At 35.6% G+C, this 17281-nt stretch overlaps 5 protein-coding genes across 6 annotated transcripts; 3 read left to right on the top strand and 2 right to left on the bottom strand.

Annotated features, from left to right (window-relative positions):
- The first annotated feature begins 3981 nt into the window (after positions 1–3981).
- LOC108839294 (auxin-responsive protein IAA16) lies at positions 3982–5994 on the top strand. The gene is made up of 5 exons (XM_056986391.1): positions 3982–4364; positions 4872–5143; positions 5224–5359; positions 5476–5537; positions 5614–5994. The coding sequence occupies exons 1-5, from the start codon at positions 4162–4164 to the stop codon at positions 5649–5651; spliced, it is 711 nt and encodes a 236-aa protein (XP_056842371.1). The 5' UTR covers positions 3982–4161; the 3' UTR covers positions 5652–5994.
- A 3788-nt stretch (positions 5995–9782) lies between these two features.
- LOC108860765 (uncharacterized) lies at positions 9783–11049 on the bottom strand. The gene is made up of 2 exons (XM_018634617.2): positions 10086–11049; positions 9783–10011 (listed from the first exon to the last, which is right to left on the bottom strand). The coding sequence occupies exons 1-2, from the start codon at positions 10570–10572 to the stop codon at positions 9932–9934; spliced, it is 567 nt and encodes a 188-aa protein (XP_018490119.1). The 5' UTR covers positions 10573–11049; the 3' UTR covers positions 9783–9931.
- A 1171-nt stretch (positions 11050–12220) lies between these two features.
- LOC108857266 (probable WRKY transcription factor 39) lies at positions 12221–13839 on the top strand. The gene is made up of 3 exons (XM_018631225.2): positions 12221–13237; positions 13305–13430; positions 13499–13839. The coding sequence occupies exons 1-3, from the start codon at positions 12558–12560 to the stop codon at positions 13644–13646; spliced, it is 954 nt and encodes a 317-aa protein (XP_018486727.1). The 5' UTR covers positions 12221–12557; the 3' UTR covers positions 13647–13839.
- Positions 13840–14240: 401 nt separating this feature from the next.
- LOC108856863 (cold shock protein 2) lies at positions 14241–14802 on the top strand. The gene has a single exon (XM_018630762.2). It carries the CDS (start codon positions 14282–14284, stop codon positions 14666–14668), a length of 387 nt encoding a protein of 128 aa, XP_018486264.2. The 5' UTR covers positions 14241–14281; the 3' UTR covers positions 14669–14802.
- An 83-nt stretch (positions 14803–14885) lies between these two features.
- Positions 14886–16942, bottom strand: LOC108856862 (protein WVD2-like 1). 2 transcript variants are annotated; one of them, XM_056986274.1, is made up of 7 exons: positions 16716–16942; positions 16173–16391; positions 16002–16096; positions 15820–15913; positions 15647–15718; positions 15461–15571; positions 14886–15376 (listed from the first exon to the last, which is right to left on the bottom strand). In XM_056986274.1, the coding sequence occupies exons 2-7, from the start codon at positions 16374–16376 to the stop codon at positions 15116–15118; spliced, it is 837 nt and encodes a 278-aa protein (XP_056842254.1). In that variant the 5' UTR covers positions 16377–16391; positions 16716–16942; the 3' UTR covers positions 14886–15115. The 2 variants fall into 2 exon arrangements, with proteins under 2 accessions (XP_056842254.1, XP_018486263.2); XM_018630761.2 differs by having other exon boundaries at positions 16758–16942.
- Between the last annotated feature and the right edge of the window lie 339 nt (positions 16943–17281).

Here is a 17281-nt window from a genome sequence, read left to right as displayed (position 1 = left end):
TGTCTGTCTTTCAAGTGTCGTCTGAAGTATGGTACAAGCGTCTTGGTCACCCATCATTTGATAAACTTCATTCTTTATCCAAATCTCTTCATCTTTCTTTTGATAAAAATAATCATGACACTTTCTGTAAGATTTGTCCATTGGCAAAACAGAAGCGTCTTTCTTTTCATTCTTCAAACAATTTGTCTTCTCATCCTTTTGATCTTATCCATCTTGATGTTTGGGGTCCATTTCATGTTCCAACATCAGAAGGATATAGATACTTCCTTACTATTGTAGATGACTGTACATGAGCAACTTGGATTTATCTTCTTAATAATAAAAGCTCTGTTTCTACTATCTTTCCTTAGTTTATTCAGCTTGTCGAGACACAATACCAAAAGAAAATCAAAGCTATAAGATCCGACAATGCTCCTGAGCTTTCTTTTACCTCTTTACTCAAAATAAAAGGAATCATTCATTATTTCTCTTGCATCTACACTCCACAACAAAACTCTGTTGTGGAATGTAAACATCAACACATTTCAAATGTGGCAAGATCTCTTCATTTTCAATCAAACATTCTTTTAGAATACTGGGGTGACTGTATTCTTACTGCCATTTACCTTATAAACAGAACCCCTTCTCCCCTTTTGAAAAACAAATCTCCTTTTGAGCTTCTAAACTCTAAACCTCCTTCTTATGACCATCTTAAAGTTTTCGGATGCTTGTGCTATGCTTCTACCCTCTTGAAAGACAGACACAAATTCTCTCCTCGTGCTCTACCTTGTGTGTTTCTTGGTTATCCACAAGGATATAAAGGATACAAGGTTCTTGATCTTGAGTAACACACTGTTTCTATCTCTCGTGATGTTGTTTTTCATGAGTCTATCTTTCCTTTCTTTACCTCTCCTCCCACTGAAAACATCTTCTCTCAAGATGTTCTTCCTTTACCTGTTCCTGAGTCATTATTTCCTGCATCATTTGATATTGAACCTCCACCAATTTTTTCTGATTCATCTTCTTCACATTCTCTTGATCATGAGTCGACTTCTATTCCTGCTATAGCTTCTCTTCCGACTCATGATACTACCCAAAATTCACTTCCTTCTAGTTCCAATAATGCGTCTGTTCCATCAGGAGATACCGTACCCACATCCCGTCCCAAACGCCAAACCAAAGTTCCATCCTACCTTGATGAATATCATTGTTATCTTCTTAACTGAATCTCAGACTTTCCTTCTCTTTCTAACCATACCACATCCTACCCTATATCATCATTCTTTTCTTATGAAAACCTTAAACCATCCTATAAGAACTTTATCCTTTCTATCACTACCTCAACTCCACCTAAAACCTTTCTTGAGGCTTTGAAATCTGAGGAGTTTACTGCTGCTAAGAAATCTGAGATGACGTCTTTAGAAGATACTGGAACTTGGTCTGTTTGTGAGCTTCCTCCAGGCAAACATCCCGTTGGTTGTAAGTGGGTATATACGATCAAATTTAACCCTGATGGAACTATTGAACGATTCAAAGCGCGTTTGGTTGCTAAGGGTTATACACAGATTGAAGGACTTGACTACATAGACACATTCTCTCCTGTGGCTAAGATGGGCACTGTTCGTCTTCTCCTTCGTCTCGCTGCAAGCAAGAACTGGTCTATTACACAAATGGACATCAGTAATGTTTTTCTTAACGGTGACCTCGACGAAGAGATTTACATGACAATGCCTCCTGGATATTCACAGCTAACTGGCAAGTCTTGGCCTAAGAACTATGTATGCAAGCTTCACAAGTCACTCTATGGACTAAAACAGGCATCTCGTCAATGGAATCAGAAGTTATCAAGTGTGATCCTAGCTGAAGGTTTTACTGAGGCTCCATCTGATCACTCACTTTTCGTGAAATGTACTTCTGATGTTTTCTTGGCTATCTTGGTCTACGTTGATGATATACTGCTTATTGGGAGCAATGATGATGCTGTGGTCGCTTTCAAAGATGTTCTTAAGGCTGCTTTTAAGCTTCGTGATCTCGGTCCAGCAAAGTATTTTCTTGGTTTTGAAATTCCTAGAAACGAAACTGGCATTTCTATAAACCAAAGAAAATATGCTTTGGAGTTACTTGAAGATGCTGGATTACTTGGTTGCAAGCCTCTCTCTGTGCCCATGGAACCTAATCTCAAGATGTCAAGTACTGATGGTGATCTTCTTGAGGATCCTTCTGTGTATCGACGCATTGTGGGACGTCTACTATATCTTACGCACACACGTCCTGACATTACATACGCGGTTCACAAACTCAGTCAATACATGTCTCAGCCTCGTTCTGTTCATCTCCAAGCTGCGAACCGTATACTTCGCTACTTGAAGAATGATCCAGGATAAGGTTTGTTCTTCTCTGCTACATAGGCTTCTCAACTAACTGCATTCTCTGATGCAGACTGGGCCGCATGTCCTCGACGCTCTGTTACTGGCTATTGTATATTTCTTGGTGATGCTTTGATCTCGTGGTGTTGTCGCAAGCAACCTACAGTGTCTCGCAGTAGCTCAGAAGCAGAGTACAGAGCTATGGCTGATACTACATGTGAGTTGGTCTGGTTAACTTCTCTTCTTCGTAACCTTCATTGTTCTCCTTCAGGTCCTGCTATCTATTTTGTGATAATCAGTCTGCACTTCACATTGCTTCTAATCCCGTATTCCATGAGCGAACCAAACACAATGAGAATGATTGTCATGTGGTGAGGGAACGTTTGTTGAGCGGGTTCTTGAAGACTCTACACGTTCGAACAGATAATCAACTGGCCGATGTTTTTACCAAAGCAGTTCAGCCGGGTTTGTTCAAGCATTTACTGTCCAAGATGGGATTACATAGCTTGTATCTTCCATCTTGAGGGAGGGGTATTGGATTATATACATTGTATGTTGGTTTAATACGGTTAATACCGGTTATGTACTTATTATAAATAAGTGATACACTGGTTCAATTGTAACAGAATAATATTGAATAACAAATTTTCATTTCTTCTTCTTCATCGTTTCTCTCTCGTTTCTCTGTGAGTTTGAGCTCGATCTTTGTATCTAATATCTTAGTTATGTTATTTTCATAAAAGATCAACTATCTAACCTATTGTACCTGTTTGAGTTACTCATGTCTAATATAGCACTGCATTAATCCCAACATTATATCATACTCCTAAGCATCGATAAGAAGGGAATGTTTGCTTATTACATATATAGTGCTAGTCATCTGACAATGGTAAATGAATATTCACATTTACATGAATAAATGTACCTTAATCTGTAGTTTTCTTTTGACTTCATAATAGTTTACAAACAAGACAGAAGCACATGGAGGAACCATACTACGAAAACGATATGGCAGACCAAGACTTTAGTTTGATTAAATTTCTTAAAATTTTATATTTCAATTATTTTTCTCGGCATTATTATATCAAAAATCATTAATTTAAATTAAAATAAGGCGAGCATATCGCTTGTGAATGGTGGGGCCCATATGAAGGACAACGAATCCATGGAATCAAAACACATGTTTGAAGCTGACAACTTTCCCATCAATGGGTCCCACACTGTCTTAGCTGTCATTTTATTCTACATTTAATTCAAATAGTAAAAATAATTTCCGACAAAACACTCTTTTGTTAATATTATTGGTTTATTCTGTATTGTTTAACAAGATTGATTGCATTTTAGAAGTAATTGTATAACTTAAACGGATCAACTGAAGCATTAAAAAGAGAGAAATACGTACAAAATAAAATAAAGACCTAAAAACATGGAACAGAAAGAAGAAAAACTGCGCCAACTTGGCCTCTGTACACTGGCTTGGCCGCAATTATTCTGGGAATGTGACGCCATTCATGACACCACTATCTCTCGACAACACTCGTTATGGTCCAACCAATCCCAGCATTCACGTGGCAACATCTCACCCGTTCAAATAATAATCGACAAACGATATATATTTTATACCACACACGATCCAATATTTAGCCCTTTGTTTCAAACACATTTCACATCCTTCTATCTCTCTCTTCAAACGTTTTAGTTTTTGAAAGAATAAATCAAAAGAACTAAAAAACCCTAGAAACAAGAAAATCTTTGTTCTCATACTCGTTCCTGATCATCTAATTTATTACTTGTTGCTGATCATTTATCAAGCAAGATGATCAATTTTGAGGCGACGGAGCTGAGGTTAGGGCTGCCTGGTGGCAATCACGGAGGAGACATGGCCATGAAAAATAATGGGAAAAGAGGATTTTCTGAGACCGTTGATCTCAAGCTGAATCTTTCATCAACAGCTATGGATTCAGATTCCGGAGTTGATTTGAATACTATGAAGGAGAAGGTCGTTAAACCACCAGCCAAGTAAGAAACTAAATTTTAATCTATATTCTTATTCTTATTAATATTTGTATTAACGATTCTTTCTAAGTATAAGCAATAATACGAACCGGTTATGGCTTAGCTAAGAGATGGATAGGCTTTTTGACGCGATGAATGATTACGCTACTAGAGCAGCTATGCAAATAATTCTCCAGAGATCTGTGATTTTTTTTCAGTTTTACTTTCAACAGTTTTACATAAGATTATTTATATGTAATAAAAATATATATATATATATATATATATATATATATATAGCTAGGTTGATGAGTGTTTTGTTTGAAGGTTTGGTCGGGAAGAATTAAGAAAAATACAAAACATAGGGAATCTTTACTTTATTATCTACATAAACTAAATTAATATTTGGACAACTACATCCACCTAACATCCGACACGTGTTAAGTAAATAGATTATTTTACATACTTTTTACTAAATACCCTAATTAATATATTTGAAATTAACAACCAAATATAATTACGGAATTTCAGGGCACAAGTTGTGGGATGGCCGCCGGTACGATCTTTCCGGAAGAACGTCATGTCTGGCCAAAAGCCAACCACCATAGATGCCGTTGAAGGAACTGAAAAAACTTCCGGCAGCAACGGAGCCACCTCATCTGCCTCCATTGGTGCTACCGCAGCTTACGTGAAGGTTAGCATGGACGGTGCACCGTACCTAAGAAAAATTGATTTGAAACTCTACAAAACTTACAAAGATCTCTCCGACGCATTAAGCAAAATGTTCAGCTCTTTCACCATAGGTAAATATAAGATAAGACTATATACAAAATATATATTAAAGAAAAACTCTTTATTTAATACATCGTATAATCTTGTTCAGGCAGCTATGGACCACAAGGAATGAAAGATTTTATGAACGAGAGTAAATTGATCGATCTTTTGAATGGATCAGATTACGTTCCAACTTATGAAGATAAAGATGGAGACTGGATGCTTGTAGGAGACGTACCGTGGGAGTGAGTATTATCTATAAAAATATCTAAATGGATTTTTTTTATATCTTTTTATAGTTTAATATTTTGCTGCAACTAGACACAAATATTTATTACTTTCGTTTGGATTGTTTTTGTAGGATGTTTGTTGATTCATGCAAACGCATAAGAATAATGAAGGGATCAGAAGCAATCGGACTTGGTTAGTGTTTTTAATCCAAAAATGAACTATAAGATTATATGCACTTTTTGTTAATACTATGATCGATTGATTGCAGCTCCAAGGGCGTTAGAAAAGTGCAGGAACAGAAGCTGAGAGCTCTAAGGAAAAGACCGGTTCGATCCGGTTGGATATCTCAAACCGAGAAAAGCCAAACCGGCTCGAAACTACTGTTACGAGCAGGGAGTTTGCGTATAATATTCATAAATAGTAATAATAATATTGTGATGTATTACATTTATAAATTTAAACCCTTTTTGCTATATGTATTATATAATATACATATATATGTATGTATATTTTATTCGGTGGCATCTATATATTTCCGCTTTGAACAACTTTTGTTTTTACGCATTATTGTATTGTCTATAAGGTATATCCCTAAGACATCTTAATGTGTTACTTTTGATGTGCTAAATTATAATTCACGTTTAGTGTATTTGTTTTTCGACTGTAAACTCATTATTAATTTATTTTGGACCATCTTTTTACTCCCTTTCTTATTTGATTCTATTAAGCGGATCGTTAAATGACATGAAAAAAAAATCTCATGTAAGATATTTATTTTAGTACTACTAATTTCATCCAGCAATACCTTTATGTCTTAAATTTATGTTTATTTGGACTAAGTTTCAATGAGTGTTTGGTTTCTGTATTCACCTAAGTTACAATTTATTGATGTTCTAGAATATTACATTTATCATTCTTGGTATTTTTCGTTGAACAATATACGAAAATCTTTAAACTGATCAAGGTAATGTGTGATAGTGGACGGGGCAAGAGCATGTGGATCACCCAATAATGTAGAGTTGTTGGGGGACAGTATTTTAATGAATTACAAATAAATTGTCTTCAATATGCATGCTCTATTATTGTTGTACGCTGTCATCCATCGCCTCAATAAACAATAGTAGGTGACAACAATAATATTTTCTTTGATCTTTTTTTTTTAAAAATATTTCCTTTATCTATTTATCTAATTTCTTGATAATTTTATATTACTATAGCTAGATTAATACACCAAGAACAAATAGTAACTTCGTTGTAAAGTAAGTACATATATTTATTTATTTGTAAAGTTTGCCCAGGGAGCAGTCTAAAAATCGTTGTTACAAAATAAAGCTGAGACTAGGCCTGGGCATTTTACCCGGACCCGAAGATCCGACCCGAAACCGACCCGAAAAATCCGGTCCGGGTAGGAACGATCCGATCAAATTACCCTATCGGATCTTGTTGTAGAGGATCCGCGGGTCTTGGACCCGACCCGACCCGAACCCAAACTCGACGGGTACCCGAATTAATAATGTAAATTAAATAAAATGAATTTAGAGAGAATCGAAGACGGGTTATTTATCTACAGAGCAAAGGGATCAGCCATTAGGAGACAACCAATTATTGATCAATCTCGCATAGTTTAGTATATATACACATTTTAATATAATAAAAATACAAATTTTAAATAAAATGTCAAATATTTTCGGATATATTAATATTTTCAGATGCTTTTAAGGTATTTTTAGATATTTTTTAGGTCGAACCCGAACCGAACCCGACCCGAACCCGATCCAGAACCGAACCGATAAATTCTAATTACCCGAATGGGTCCAACTATATAAGACCCGATCCGACCCGGACCCGGTACGATTCGAACCGACCCGGAACCAAAAATTTGAAATTACCCTATCGAGTCCTAAACTCGTAGACCCGAAAGACCCGGACCCGAAAGGACCCGGCCCGAACCCGACCCGATGACCCGAATGCCCAGAACTAGCTGAGACTGATTAACAAGAGAATTAGTTTACAGAAAAAGTAACGTGAAGGCGAATTAGGTTAGAAGATTGCTTTTAAGTTTTAATAGATGAAGAGATGAACGTTAGACAAACGGAATAGAATAAACAAATGTTTTGCTACAAAAGTAAATGTAATTAAGGTTAGTGATGAAATTTTGGCAAACTTTCGATCCACAAAGAGTTTATACCATCAGATTCACTTTAAACAAAAATCTTTTAGCTAATACCACTAACTTTAAACTTTGTAATTTTCTTTTGAACTATAAAACTTTGTAATTATACAATAACTAGGTGTTTTCCTGCACCATGTGCAGTAAAAAAAAATTAAAATATTTTTAACAGATAAATATAAATTATATTTAATTTTATTAATATTATAAATTTTTTTTTATCAATATTTTAATATAAACTTGATTTAACTGAACATTAAAACTAAGATAAAATAATTTTATTTATTTTGATTATATTTAAGAATGTCATGTATATATTTAAAATTATAATCTTAGGTAGATTTTTCTATATATTTATTTTAATTAATATATTAAATAAATATATAAAATTGCATAATTGTCAAAATTAGAATTAAACAATATTTATAAAATCTATAGATATATATAAGAAACTAATGATTTTACTATTTAATTTAATTTTATTATTTATTTTTTATAATTTTTTAAAATATGTATATATTTTTGAAATATTTTTAACTTAAATGATATTTCGAAATTTGAAATGCCATAATTGAATATATCTATTTTAAAGATGATTTATGAGTTATTACTATATTTTTAAAAAGTCCAAAAATATAAATTGACAATAAATATAATATATTAGTTATTACCATATTTTAAAAAGTTTACCAAAAATATAAATTAATAGTAAATATAGTTTTCCATGTCATATTAATCTATAATACATGTTATCAATTTTAGTAATTATGTCATATTATTTTTGTGAAAATAATTGTAGAGAAGACAAGCGGTAAAATTACTTCTCAAATATAGTCTAGGGGATGAAAATTTCATAATTGTCAAAAATTAAAATTTAAAAATATTTATAAAATCTGGAGATATATATAAGAAACTAATGATTTTACGATTTAATTTGATTTTATGATCTAATTATTTTTCTAAAAATATGTATATATGTTTGAAATATTTTTAATTTAAATGATATTTCGAAATTTGAAATGCCATAATTGAATATATTTATTTTAATGATGATTTATGGGTTATTACCATATTTTAAAAAAGTTCAAAAATATAAATCGAAAATAAATATAATATATGAGTTATTACCATATTTTAAAAAATTTATCCAAAATATAAATTAATATTAAATATAATTGTCCATGTCATATTAATCAATAAGACATGTCATCAATTTTAGTAGCCATGTCATATTATTTTTGTGAGAATGATTGTAGAGAATACATGTGGCAAAATCACTTCTCAAATATAGTCTAGGGGATTAATCTTGGACAGTTCATAGTGTGTGAACTGGGATCAATACAGTGTACATACGTAAACCTATGTGATAGATTGTTCATATTCATATGACGATACCAAGCAAGGCAAGCCCCGTCACATGGCCTTTCATTTGAAAGGAAAAAAAAGATTAGGTCAAATTATGAATTGGATATGTATAGAAATACAGACACAATCTTTTAATATACACCCAATATCATAGTTTAAGCCATTGCACGAAAACGCGGAGTATGTTTTATTTAATTACCTCTAAACATGCAGATCTGGACCAGAGTTACAAATAATTTAATGAATTGTTCTACAAAACTATAGATAAGGTTATTACATATATGTATATAGTTACATGCATTAGACCACCGAGAATACAAAAAAACTGTTCGATCATGAAAGATCGGACTTAGCACAATAACAATCATACTGTTCTTGTATAGAGTAGCTACGGTGGCCGGACAACAACGATGCATCTGCTGCAGCCATCATGGCTATTGCGGCACCACAGCGTACTGTTCACCGGACAACAACTGCCAGAATTAGTCATTAAAAACGTGTGATGAACTTTTGGTTCTAAACGGGTGCAGGTGAGGAACACATCGACGAATGCAGAAGTAATGGTGAGAATGGTGGACGGGTTCAGCACAGGAGGATTGGTTTTGGACTTTGCAATGTTCAATAAACTGGATACCGATGGTCTTGGCTATAAACAAGGCCTTTTCGTTCTACCAATTTGTTGACTGTGGCAATGAACTCATTGTTTCACACTTAAAATTAATGGGTGATAAAAAGGAGTGGCCCATCTTATATATTGCTTATGATTCTTTCAAAATATTCATAAAAAGACGTTTCTTGAACTTTCGTTTCTTCTCAACTCTGAACACATTCAACACGTTAGATGCAGATTGACTCAAAAGATCAAAAGAATTTCTCATTTTATGATTATACATGTCCAAGACTATATCGAAACCTTTTGGTATATACAATTTAACGAACAAGAAAACCTTTATTGTTTCTTATCTTTTTCTTCCCTTTACACAAAGTATATACACAGCCATAAAAGGATTCTTTTACTTCCTATCTCTCAAAAGAAAATCTTATACACTTATCAATATGTCTGCATCACAGAGCATGCAACTGCTTGTGCCCAATGTCTCAATCTCTCCTTCACTTGTTGAGGATTGTCCCCTGCCAAAAACATCAACAAAAATCAACACTCAGTTTCATGACTTTGATCATAATGTATAGCTTTCTTTTTTTACCTGGACACACGATCTTTAATGAATCTGAATCAGTTTTCTTTGGGCTACAAGGTATACTCATCGAGAAAGCTGATGCCAATGCGCTGCTGCTACGGCTGCTGCTAGGCGAAGGGAGAGGAGACAGCTGACGATTCACTGCAAAGTAAAGATCAAGAGCTGGTAATGTATTACAGAGCTTTTGTCCTGCCTCTTCTTTAAAACCGAAACCTAGCTCAATGGATCCTTTAAGCTCGTTTAAATCCTCATCGGTTAGTTTCTTCTGTTCACTAAGATTTTCTGAAACGCGCGTCTTCTTCTCTTGAATCATTATCATCTGACGTTTTCTTCTTTCCCAAGCAATGTCTCGTGGTGACTCACACATAGATAGTTGTTTTGTTAACCGATGTTTTGGTTTTTGTGAAGCCACCGGCGTTGTTGCTGTCGTTCTGACCTCCCGAAGTGCAGGTGTTGAGACTGACCATGTAAGGTTTTCTCTTATTCTCACCATTTTGCATATATATCACGTGACGTGTGTATAAAGCTAATGTGTTATGAAGATGTGGTTGTATCTGCAAAGTTTGCAGTGCAAACTAGGGTTCTTCTTTCTTTCTTTTTTGAAAAAAGGGCACGGGTTCTTCTTTCTTGGTTCTTGTGTTTTTTTTAATGTATGTTCTTTGTGAGATGGCCGCGTGCGAACAAGTTACGCGGCCAACAAAGAGGTTAAAGTGGGTCGGGTTGATCAGATATGTCTTGTTTTTATGCCCTTTTCTTGTTAGGTTTGCCCAACCCGACCAGATGAACTTTGAGAAGACTCGAGGTGCTTTAATGGAGGATAGCAAGTTAGTTTCCACCATTGATCTATGTAATGGATAGAGTCCAAAAGCTATTTTCCTCCATTGTTTTAATTTAGAGTCTTCTTTGTTTAGATCAATGACCACATACCAAGAAAAGAGTTTTTATAGACATTATTTAGTCTATCTCGATCAAGTGAACATTTCAATTTTTTTTTTACAATTTTTGAAACAATATGGTATATTATTTTATATTTTTTAGATAAATGAATTCATGTTGTATAGTCTTTTTTAATATCTCTAACTCTAACTATATGCTAAACATAGTTTTTCAAGTAATCTTCTCCTCCATGTATGCTCTTACTACTTCTGCTTCTCTTTCATATGTGAATCACCTACACATAATCATTTGACTAAAAGTATTTACTAGACTTATCATTGTGATGATCACAAAACAAGAACAATAAAAAACAGTAAAAAATGATAATATAAGAATAGAGAAGTATTGAAATCTATACCGTTACACATTAAATACAGAAACTCCTAAGCATTTGACTAAGTATATTCACTAGACTTATCATTGTGATGATCACAAAACAAGAACAAGAAGAAACAAAACATAATAATAGAGACGTGTTTCTGTACCGTTACTTAACCTCAATTTTTAAATTTAAAATGCATAAAGCAGGTGTGGACCCTGTACAGAGGGCTCTGTTTCTTTTTCTCTCCTCTGAGACTTCAACGACCACCTCTTTGCTCTAAGAGCATATGCATCGGTTCGTCCTACACTCCGTCCTTATGTCATTCGGGCGTGGGTCCCATGTTAAAAGTCTTACACTTTCTTCATTTGTCCTGGAATAAGAAACGTCCTATACTTTCTCTCTCTCTCTCCCTCTCTCTTTCTCTCTCTCTCGCTTAACAGAAAACAAAAAAAAAAAGAAAAAAAAAAATTTAAGGACTTTTAAAAGTCCTGTCGATGCAGATGCCCTAATGTCTTTACTGTAATTTATATAACATTGTTTACACAGCTTTAGCTTTGAAATTAGCTTTTGTCTGTTTGAAGATTATGAATTTTTTTTTTTTTTGTATTTTAAAATGTGTAATGGGTGTGGTGGTGGGGGAGTTTTTTAAGCAAAAAAGAAAAGTCTTAACTCTACCCCACCCACAAAGTGGAGAAAGCAAAAGTCATAACCTTTGACACTTTTTCCCAACCCATCTCTATCTATCTATCTCTCTCACAAACCAACAAAAACTCAGGAACAATCTTTCTCTTTTGTTTTATCCTAATTAATCTCACCTGGGTCATTTCTTCTAATTTTATCTTCAGGGTGTCCCAAAAGGTTCTTGTTTTCTTTGTCATGGAGTTTTTTGTTTAGTTTCCTTCTTATGAGCTAACCTTATATAAACAATAGATCTCATCTTTTTTGCTCAGTGAATTGAGTTTAGTTTCTATTTTACTCAGTGCTCTTCCTGTGAAGTGATTTGGAAAGATTCAACCAGTTGAGGAAGGAACTTATGGTGATTGGTTTTTTATCATAGTATGTTTAGGTGTTGAGTTCTTGATCTGGTCTAATTATCCTTAAATGTTACATTGTTTTCAGGTCTTATCTGTTTACATTGTTTGACATATGATTCTCTTGGATCTCTAGTTAGATATTGGTGTTAAAACTAGCTTGGGTTGGAAGGAACTAAAAGAAAAAAAATGGAGGAAGTTGAAGCAGCTAGCAAACTAGCTATAGAAAGCTGCCATGGAGTCTTGAGACTCTTTTCACAACAGCAAACCAGTTGTGATGCCAAATCTCTCATGGTTGAAACAAGAGAAGCAGTTTCCAAGTTCAAGAGAGTAGCCTCTCTTTTAACCAAGAGGTCGTCAGGTCATGGGAAGTTCAGAAGAATCAACAACAAGTTTAAGCCATCTTTTCCTCAACATATCTTCTTGGAGAGCACTGTTTGCTGTTGTAATGATACTGATTACACTCAAGTTCTTGCACCAGAGCCTCTTCAGATGGTTCCAGCTTCTGTTGCTTCTTATGATGAGATTGACCCAAGACACCAACTGAGTCACCCACTTAGCCAAAAAATGTGTGCTGAGAAGCCGTTCCTGGAGTTAAAGCCACCGCCCTTTCTAGCTCCTTATCAGTTAATAGCATACTCTAGGAGCAATAGCGGTGGTGTAAATTTGAAGTTTGATGGTTCTGGTAGTAGTTTCTATACCCCGAGTGCATCAAATGGATCAAGATCGTTTGTATCATCTCTTAGTATGGATACTAGTGTGGTGGACTACGATGGAAACTCGTTCCAGTTAACTGGATTATCCAGGAAGATGTGCTCTGGTAGTTTGAAATGCGGAACTCGAAGCAAATGTCATTGTTCCAAGAAAAGGTTCGTTTCTCTCTGTGTCAATGTGACATGTTAACTGTTATGTAAAGGTTTTAGAGTTTGTTTACAGGAAACTTAGGGTGAAAAGATCAATCAAGGTACCTGCAATCAGCAACAAGATTGCAGATATTCCTCCAGATGAGTACACATGGAGGAAGTATGGTCAGAAACCGATAAAGGGCTCACCGCATCCACGGTATCTATATATATATACATTGTTTCGGTGGAAGTTGCCTCTATATACTCATTTGATTCATTTTGCAGGGGATACTACAAGTGCAGCAGTGTGAGAGGTTGTCCAGCGAGGAAGCATGTGGAGCGATGTATAGACGAAACTTCGATGTTAATTGTGACTTACGAAGGTGAGCATAACCATTCAAGAATACTGTCTTCACAATCAGCTCACACATGATGAAAGAGAGTTAGTCACTACCTGTCCTTTTTTGCGTCTACTCTTTGATCGAAGAAGAATGATTTGGATTCAAGAAACTGGTCTTTGTAAGTGTAGCTGTGGTTTGCAATTTGTATATTTTACTTGAAATATATGCGTTTAATATCATTTTGTGAACTCTCGGATTCTGTGACAGTACCAACAAGCATTTAACGATTTGGCTTCAGCCTAACTTTTTCTTATATAAGATGGTGTGCAACAATATATATAGGTTGATGATAGCTTCTTAGATCAGTCATGGTTTAGCCTCCAACAATATCTTACAGTGGACTTTTGAGCCTAGACTAAACTTTCATACATAGACAGATTGAGCATATCAAACTGGTAATGGTTTAGCCGCTAACAATGAGGAAGAAGGCTGAAACTGTAAGTGGGCACTGTAAGCTTTTACAAACCGAATATGCATCGATGTGTTTTGCTTCTTGAATCTTTGATTAAGTAGAAAGTACTAATCTGACGTATTCACAGAAGTTGACATGCTTGCTATCTGTTAAAAATAAAATTTGTTAGATTACTGTTATACCCTTTTCATTACAATCTGTATAAATTAAGAAGAAACACGGAAGCGGAAGAAAAAAAGCAAAGAGACAGCAATTATGGGTTTTAGGAAAGCATCTTTGCTTCTATACTTTCTATTTTTAATCCATCTCCACAACCACCACTCTTCTCGCGCGATCTCCGCTGCTCCGAGCCACGAATCGGAGCCTTTATCTATCGTTGTTAAGAAGGGCGGCGGAGGCGGTGGCGGAGGTGGTCGCAGTTTCGGTGGAGGTGGTCGTAGTTTCGGTGGAGGCGGCAGAGGCGGTGGTGGAGGTGGAGGCGGAAAAGGTGGAAGAGGAGTGATTCCGCTCGTCGGAGGTGCTGCTGGTGCTGCTGCTGCTTCCCACCACCGTCGCCATCATAATCATTCAAGCGGCGGTCGGGAAAGTGCTAGCGTTTGGTTTGGTTTATCTGCTTTACTCGGTTTGGTTTTGGCTTCTTAGGGTTTTCTTAGTTTCGATCGCCGGTTTAGGTTAAATGTTTGGTGCCGGTTTTGCTTTCCACTGGTTTGCTCTTTGGATATATAAGTTTGTTAGGATTCTGTTATCATAAAATATATAAATCATCGATTGAAGAAGTTAGACCGGAAAATAAATGCATCAATCAACAATCGATTGTAAATTTTATTTGATTAAATCGCAAAAACACTAAAAATTATATAAATTTTCGACATTAGGAGGTTTTCTTCAACAATCAAACATCAAAGTTTCACGTTACAAGTAAAAAAACAACCGAGAAAGACGGTTTACATAGTGAACCAACCACATATACCGGATATAACCGAACAAACAAAGAGTCTTTGTTTTTGAATTTTAAATTTTCTCCGGTGAGATCAAAGTTAGATAAGAGAGTAAAAACACAGACCAACAACACAAAGGCATGTCATCATTTCAAGCCTCAGAAGCTTCTTCCAAGGACTCGTTGACTGGCTTAAGCCCACTTTTACCCTTGCCTGATCTGCAACGAGGGCTGTCATCGTGCAGCACATCATTGGTGTTCTTGTTCTGAACTGTTCCGGTGCTGTGTCGGTTCCGGTTAGATCCTGTCTTCGGAACCTCTTCACGGGACGACGACGACGAGCTGACTGCGTCGCTGCAGCTTTTTCTCCGAGAAAGGATGAGTTTTGGCGACTTGGGACGGGTCAAAGGAAGCTAGAAAAAGAATACATAAACATTAAAGCTACATTTGTACACAAGAACAGAGAGATTCGAGTTTTGGTTCTTTTAAGTATATACCTTCTTGAGCTCAGGTTTTGCAGGAGGCGCCTCGTAGTAGAAGTTAGGGACTGGTTTAGCCTTGAACTTGAGATTTTTTCTAAGTTTTTTCAACGCTGCTTCTTGTTCTTCCTGCAAAAAAAAAACATTGATTTTTTTACCATTTTAGAATCAGAAAAGACTGAATCAACTGGACTTTTTAATTACCTTTTGCCTTTGTTCAAGCTCGTTCCTTTCGGCTTCAAGCGCTTGGTTTTTCTCCTCAAGCTTTTGGTAATACTAAACAGAACAAAGAAGATTTTTTTTTTATGTAGCGTTGCTAGAGATCTACCGTGCAGTCTACTTTGTTCTGTAATAGAGAGGTGGAAGATTTTGTTTACCTCTTTGCGCTGCTCTGCACGCTGAGCGCTCCTAAATGTTGGAGCGCTTCCATGAGTCACTCCGGACTTGGCTCTCCTCAAAGAAGATGCCATGCTGATATTGTTAAGGAACATTAAATACTTACATAAATACAGACATAAGCAAGATAAGGATCAAGTGATAGAGGCAAGTAAAAGGATACGAAGAAGCAATGGAGCAATTATCATCGTCTTCTTCTACATGCTTCTTGTTCTCGGGTTGCAATGGTTTCCTCGCAGCAAGAAGAGGAGCATCACGCTGCAGACATGACATTAAACAGACACGTAAAGTTACAGCTCTCAAACTATTTACAGAACCAAATAGTTTTTTTTACCTTTGAAACTTTAGGGGTTTTTGGCGAGTTTATCTCGGCAGTTTCGACTTTTAGTATATCCTCTTTGGTGCATTCCTTGACTTCGATCTCTTCCTCAGTCTCGGACTCCGGAGCTGCAGCTATCTTAGGAGCAACGTGAACCCTGCCGCTTGAAACGTCGGCGTTTCGGTCCATAAGCACCTCAACAACAGCTTCTCTTCCCATTCCACTGCTTATAGGCTTTTATATCATCCACGCAACACAAAAAAAACATAAAGTGTCTCTCAAAGACCCAATTAAATCATTTATAAGATCTCAATCTTTATAATGTTCACAGCTTTGTCAAAGTTAGATGTGGTAAGGGACAATGATTGGTTCAAAGAGATAGAGAAGAACAATTCAAAAGTGGAAACCAACACGCATCAACGATGGAGAAATAGTCAAATTTTCAAAAAAAACAAAATGTGATAAATTCTAGAGGAGAAACGATAGAGGAGATTGATTCTTAAGATTTTGAGAACAACATTATAGGAAAGAATCAGACTTTCAAGGAAGAACATGTACCTAAAGACAGAGGATAATGATTGAGAGAGAGATTGTTCTTACAAGTCTTGTGTGGGAAGAAGGATTCTTGTGCGCCACCTCTGTCTCCTCTCTCCGAATGCCCCGTGAGGATTTTGCAGACAAAATTTTGAAATGAATGTCTTTATCCAGACCAAACTTGTCTCCCTCTCTCAAGAAAAGAAAAAGGGATTCTTTTTGGGCGGTGACTATTTTGGAGATGTGTTTGATTTGTTAAGCTGTTTGGTTATTTATTGGTTCAAAAAAAATATTTATTTTATAAAAGAATGGTTTTTGGCGTTTTCCATCACTTTTTTTATTTGGTAAAATGCTTTACATCACTTTGATAATTTTTTTTTTTTTGACATTGATTTTTTATTACTCAATCACTCCAATAGACTAGCTACATGAACAAGCCAAACAGGAGTCTCCACACCAATATAATCAAAGTAGTCTGAACGTGACCGAGCCGCTTTCGCAAGACGGTCGGCACGGGAGTTCAACTCACAAGGGGTAAAAGAAATAGAAAAATGATCAAACAACTTTGAAGTAAGACTGATATCTTCCAT

The sequence above is a fragment of the Raphanus sativus genome, chromosome 5 (assembly GCF_000801105.2).
Source record: "Raphanus sativus cultivar WK10039 chromosome 5, ASM80110v3, whole genome shotgun sequence".
Lineage (NCBI taxonomy): Eukaryota > Viridiplantae > Streptophyta > Magnoliopsida > Brassicales > Brassicaceae > Raphanus > Raphanus sativus.
This window is presented reverse-complemented; position numbering and strand designations above follow the sequence as displayed.

Coding starts and splice junctions, on each gene's coding strand:
- LOC108856863 (XM_018630762.2), top strand. CDS start 14,282: ATGGGTTTTAGGAAAGCATCTTTGCTTCTATACTTTCTATTTTTAATC.
- LOC108857266 (XM_018631225.2), top strand. CDS start 12,558: ATGGAGGAAGTTGAAGCAGCTAGCAAACTAGCTATAGAAAGCTGCCAT. Junction 13,238..13,304: donor TGTCATTGTTCCAAGAAAAG/GTTCGTTTCTCT, acceptor GTTTGTTTACAG/GAAACTTAGGGTGAAAAGAT. Junction 13,431..13,498: donor AAGGGCTCACCGCATCCACG/GTATCTATATAT, acceptor TTCATTTTGCAG/GGGATACTACAAGTGCAGCA.
- LOC108839294 (XM_056986391.1), top strand. CDS start 4,162: ATGATCAATTTTGAGGCGACGGAGCTGAGGTTAGGGCTGCCTGGTGGC. Junction 4,365..4,871: donor GTCGTTAAACCACCAGCCAA/GTAAGAAACTAA, acceptor ACGGAATTTCAG/GGCACAAGTTGTGGGATGGC. Junction 5,360..5,475: donor GTAGGAGACGTACCGTGGGA/GTGAGTATTATC, acceptor TTGTTTTTGTAG/GATGTTTGTTGATTCATGCA.
- LOC108860765 (XM_018634617.2), bottom strand. CDS start 10,572: ATGGTGAGAATAAGAGAAAACCTTACATGGTCAGTCTCAACACCTGCA. Junction 10,012..10,085: donor ATTAAAGATCGTGTGTCCAG/GTAAAAAAAGAA, acceptor TGTTTTTGGCAG/GGGACAATCCTCAACAAGTG.
- LOC108856862 (XM_056986274.1), bottom strand. CDS start 16,376: ATGGGAAGAGAAGCTGTTGTTGAGGTGCTTATGGACCGAAACGCCGAC. Junction 16,097..16,172: donor AAACCCCTAAAGTTTCAAAG/GTAAAAAAAACT, acceptor TCATGTCTGCAG/CGTGATGCTCCTCTTCTTGC. Junction 15,377..15,460: donor CAAAACCTGAGCTCAAGAAG/GTATATACTTAA, acceptor TTCTTTTTCTAG/CTTCCTTTGACCCGTCCCAA.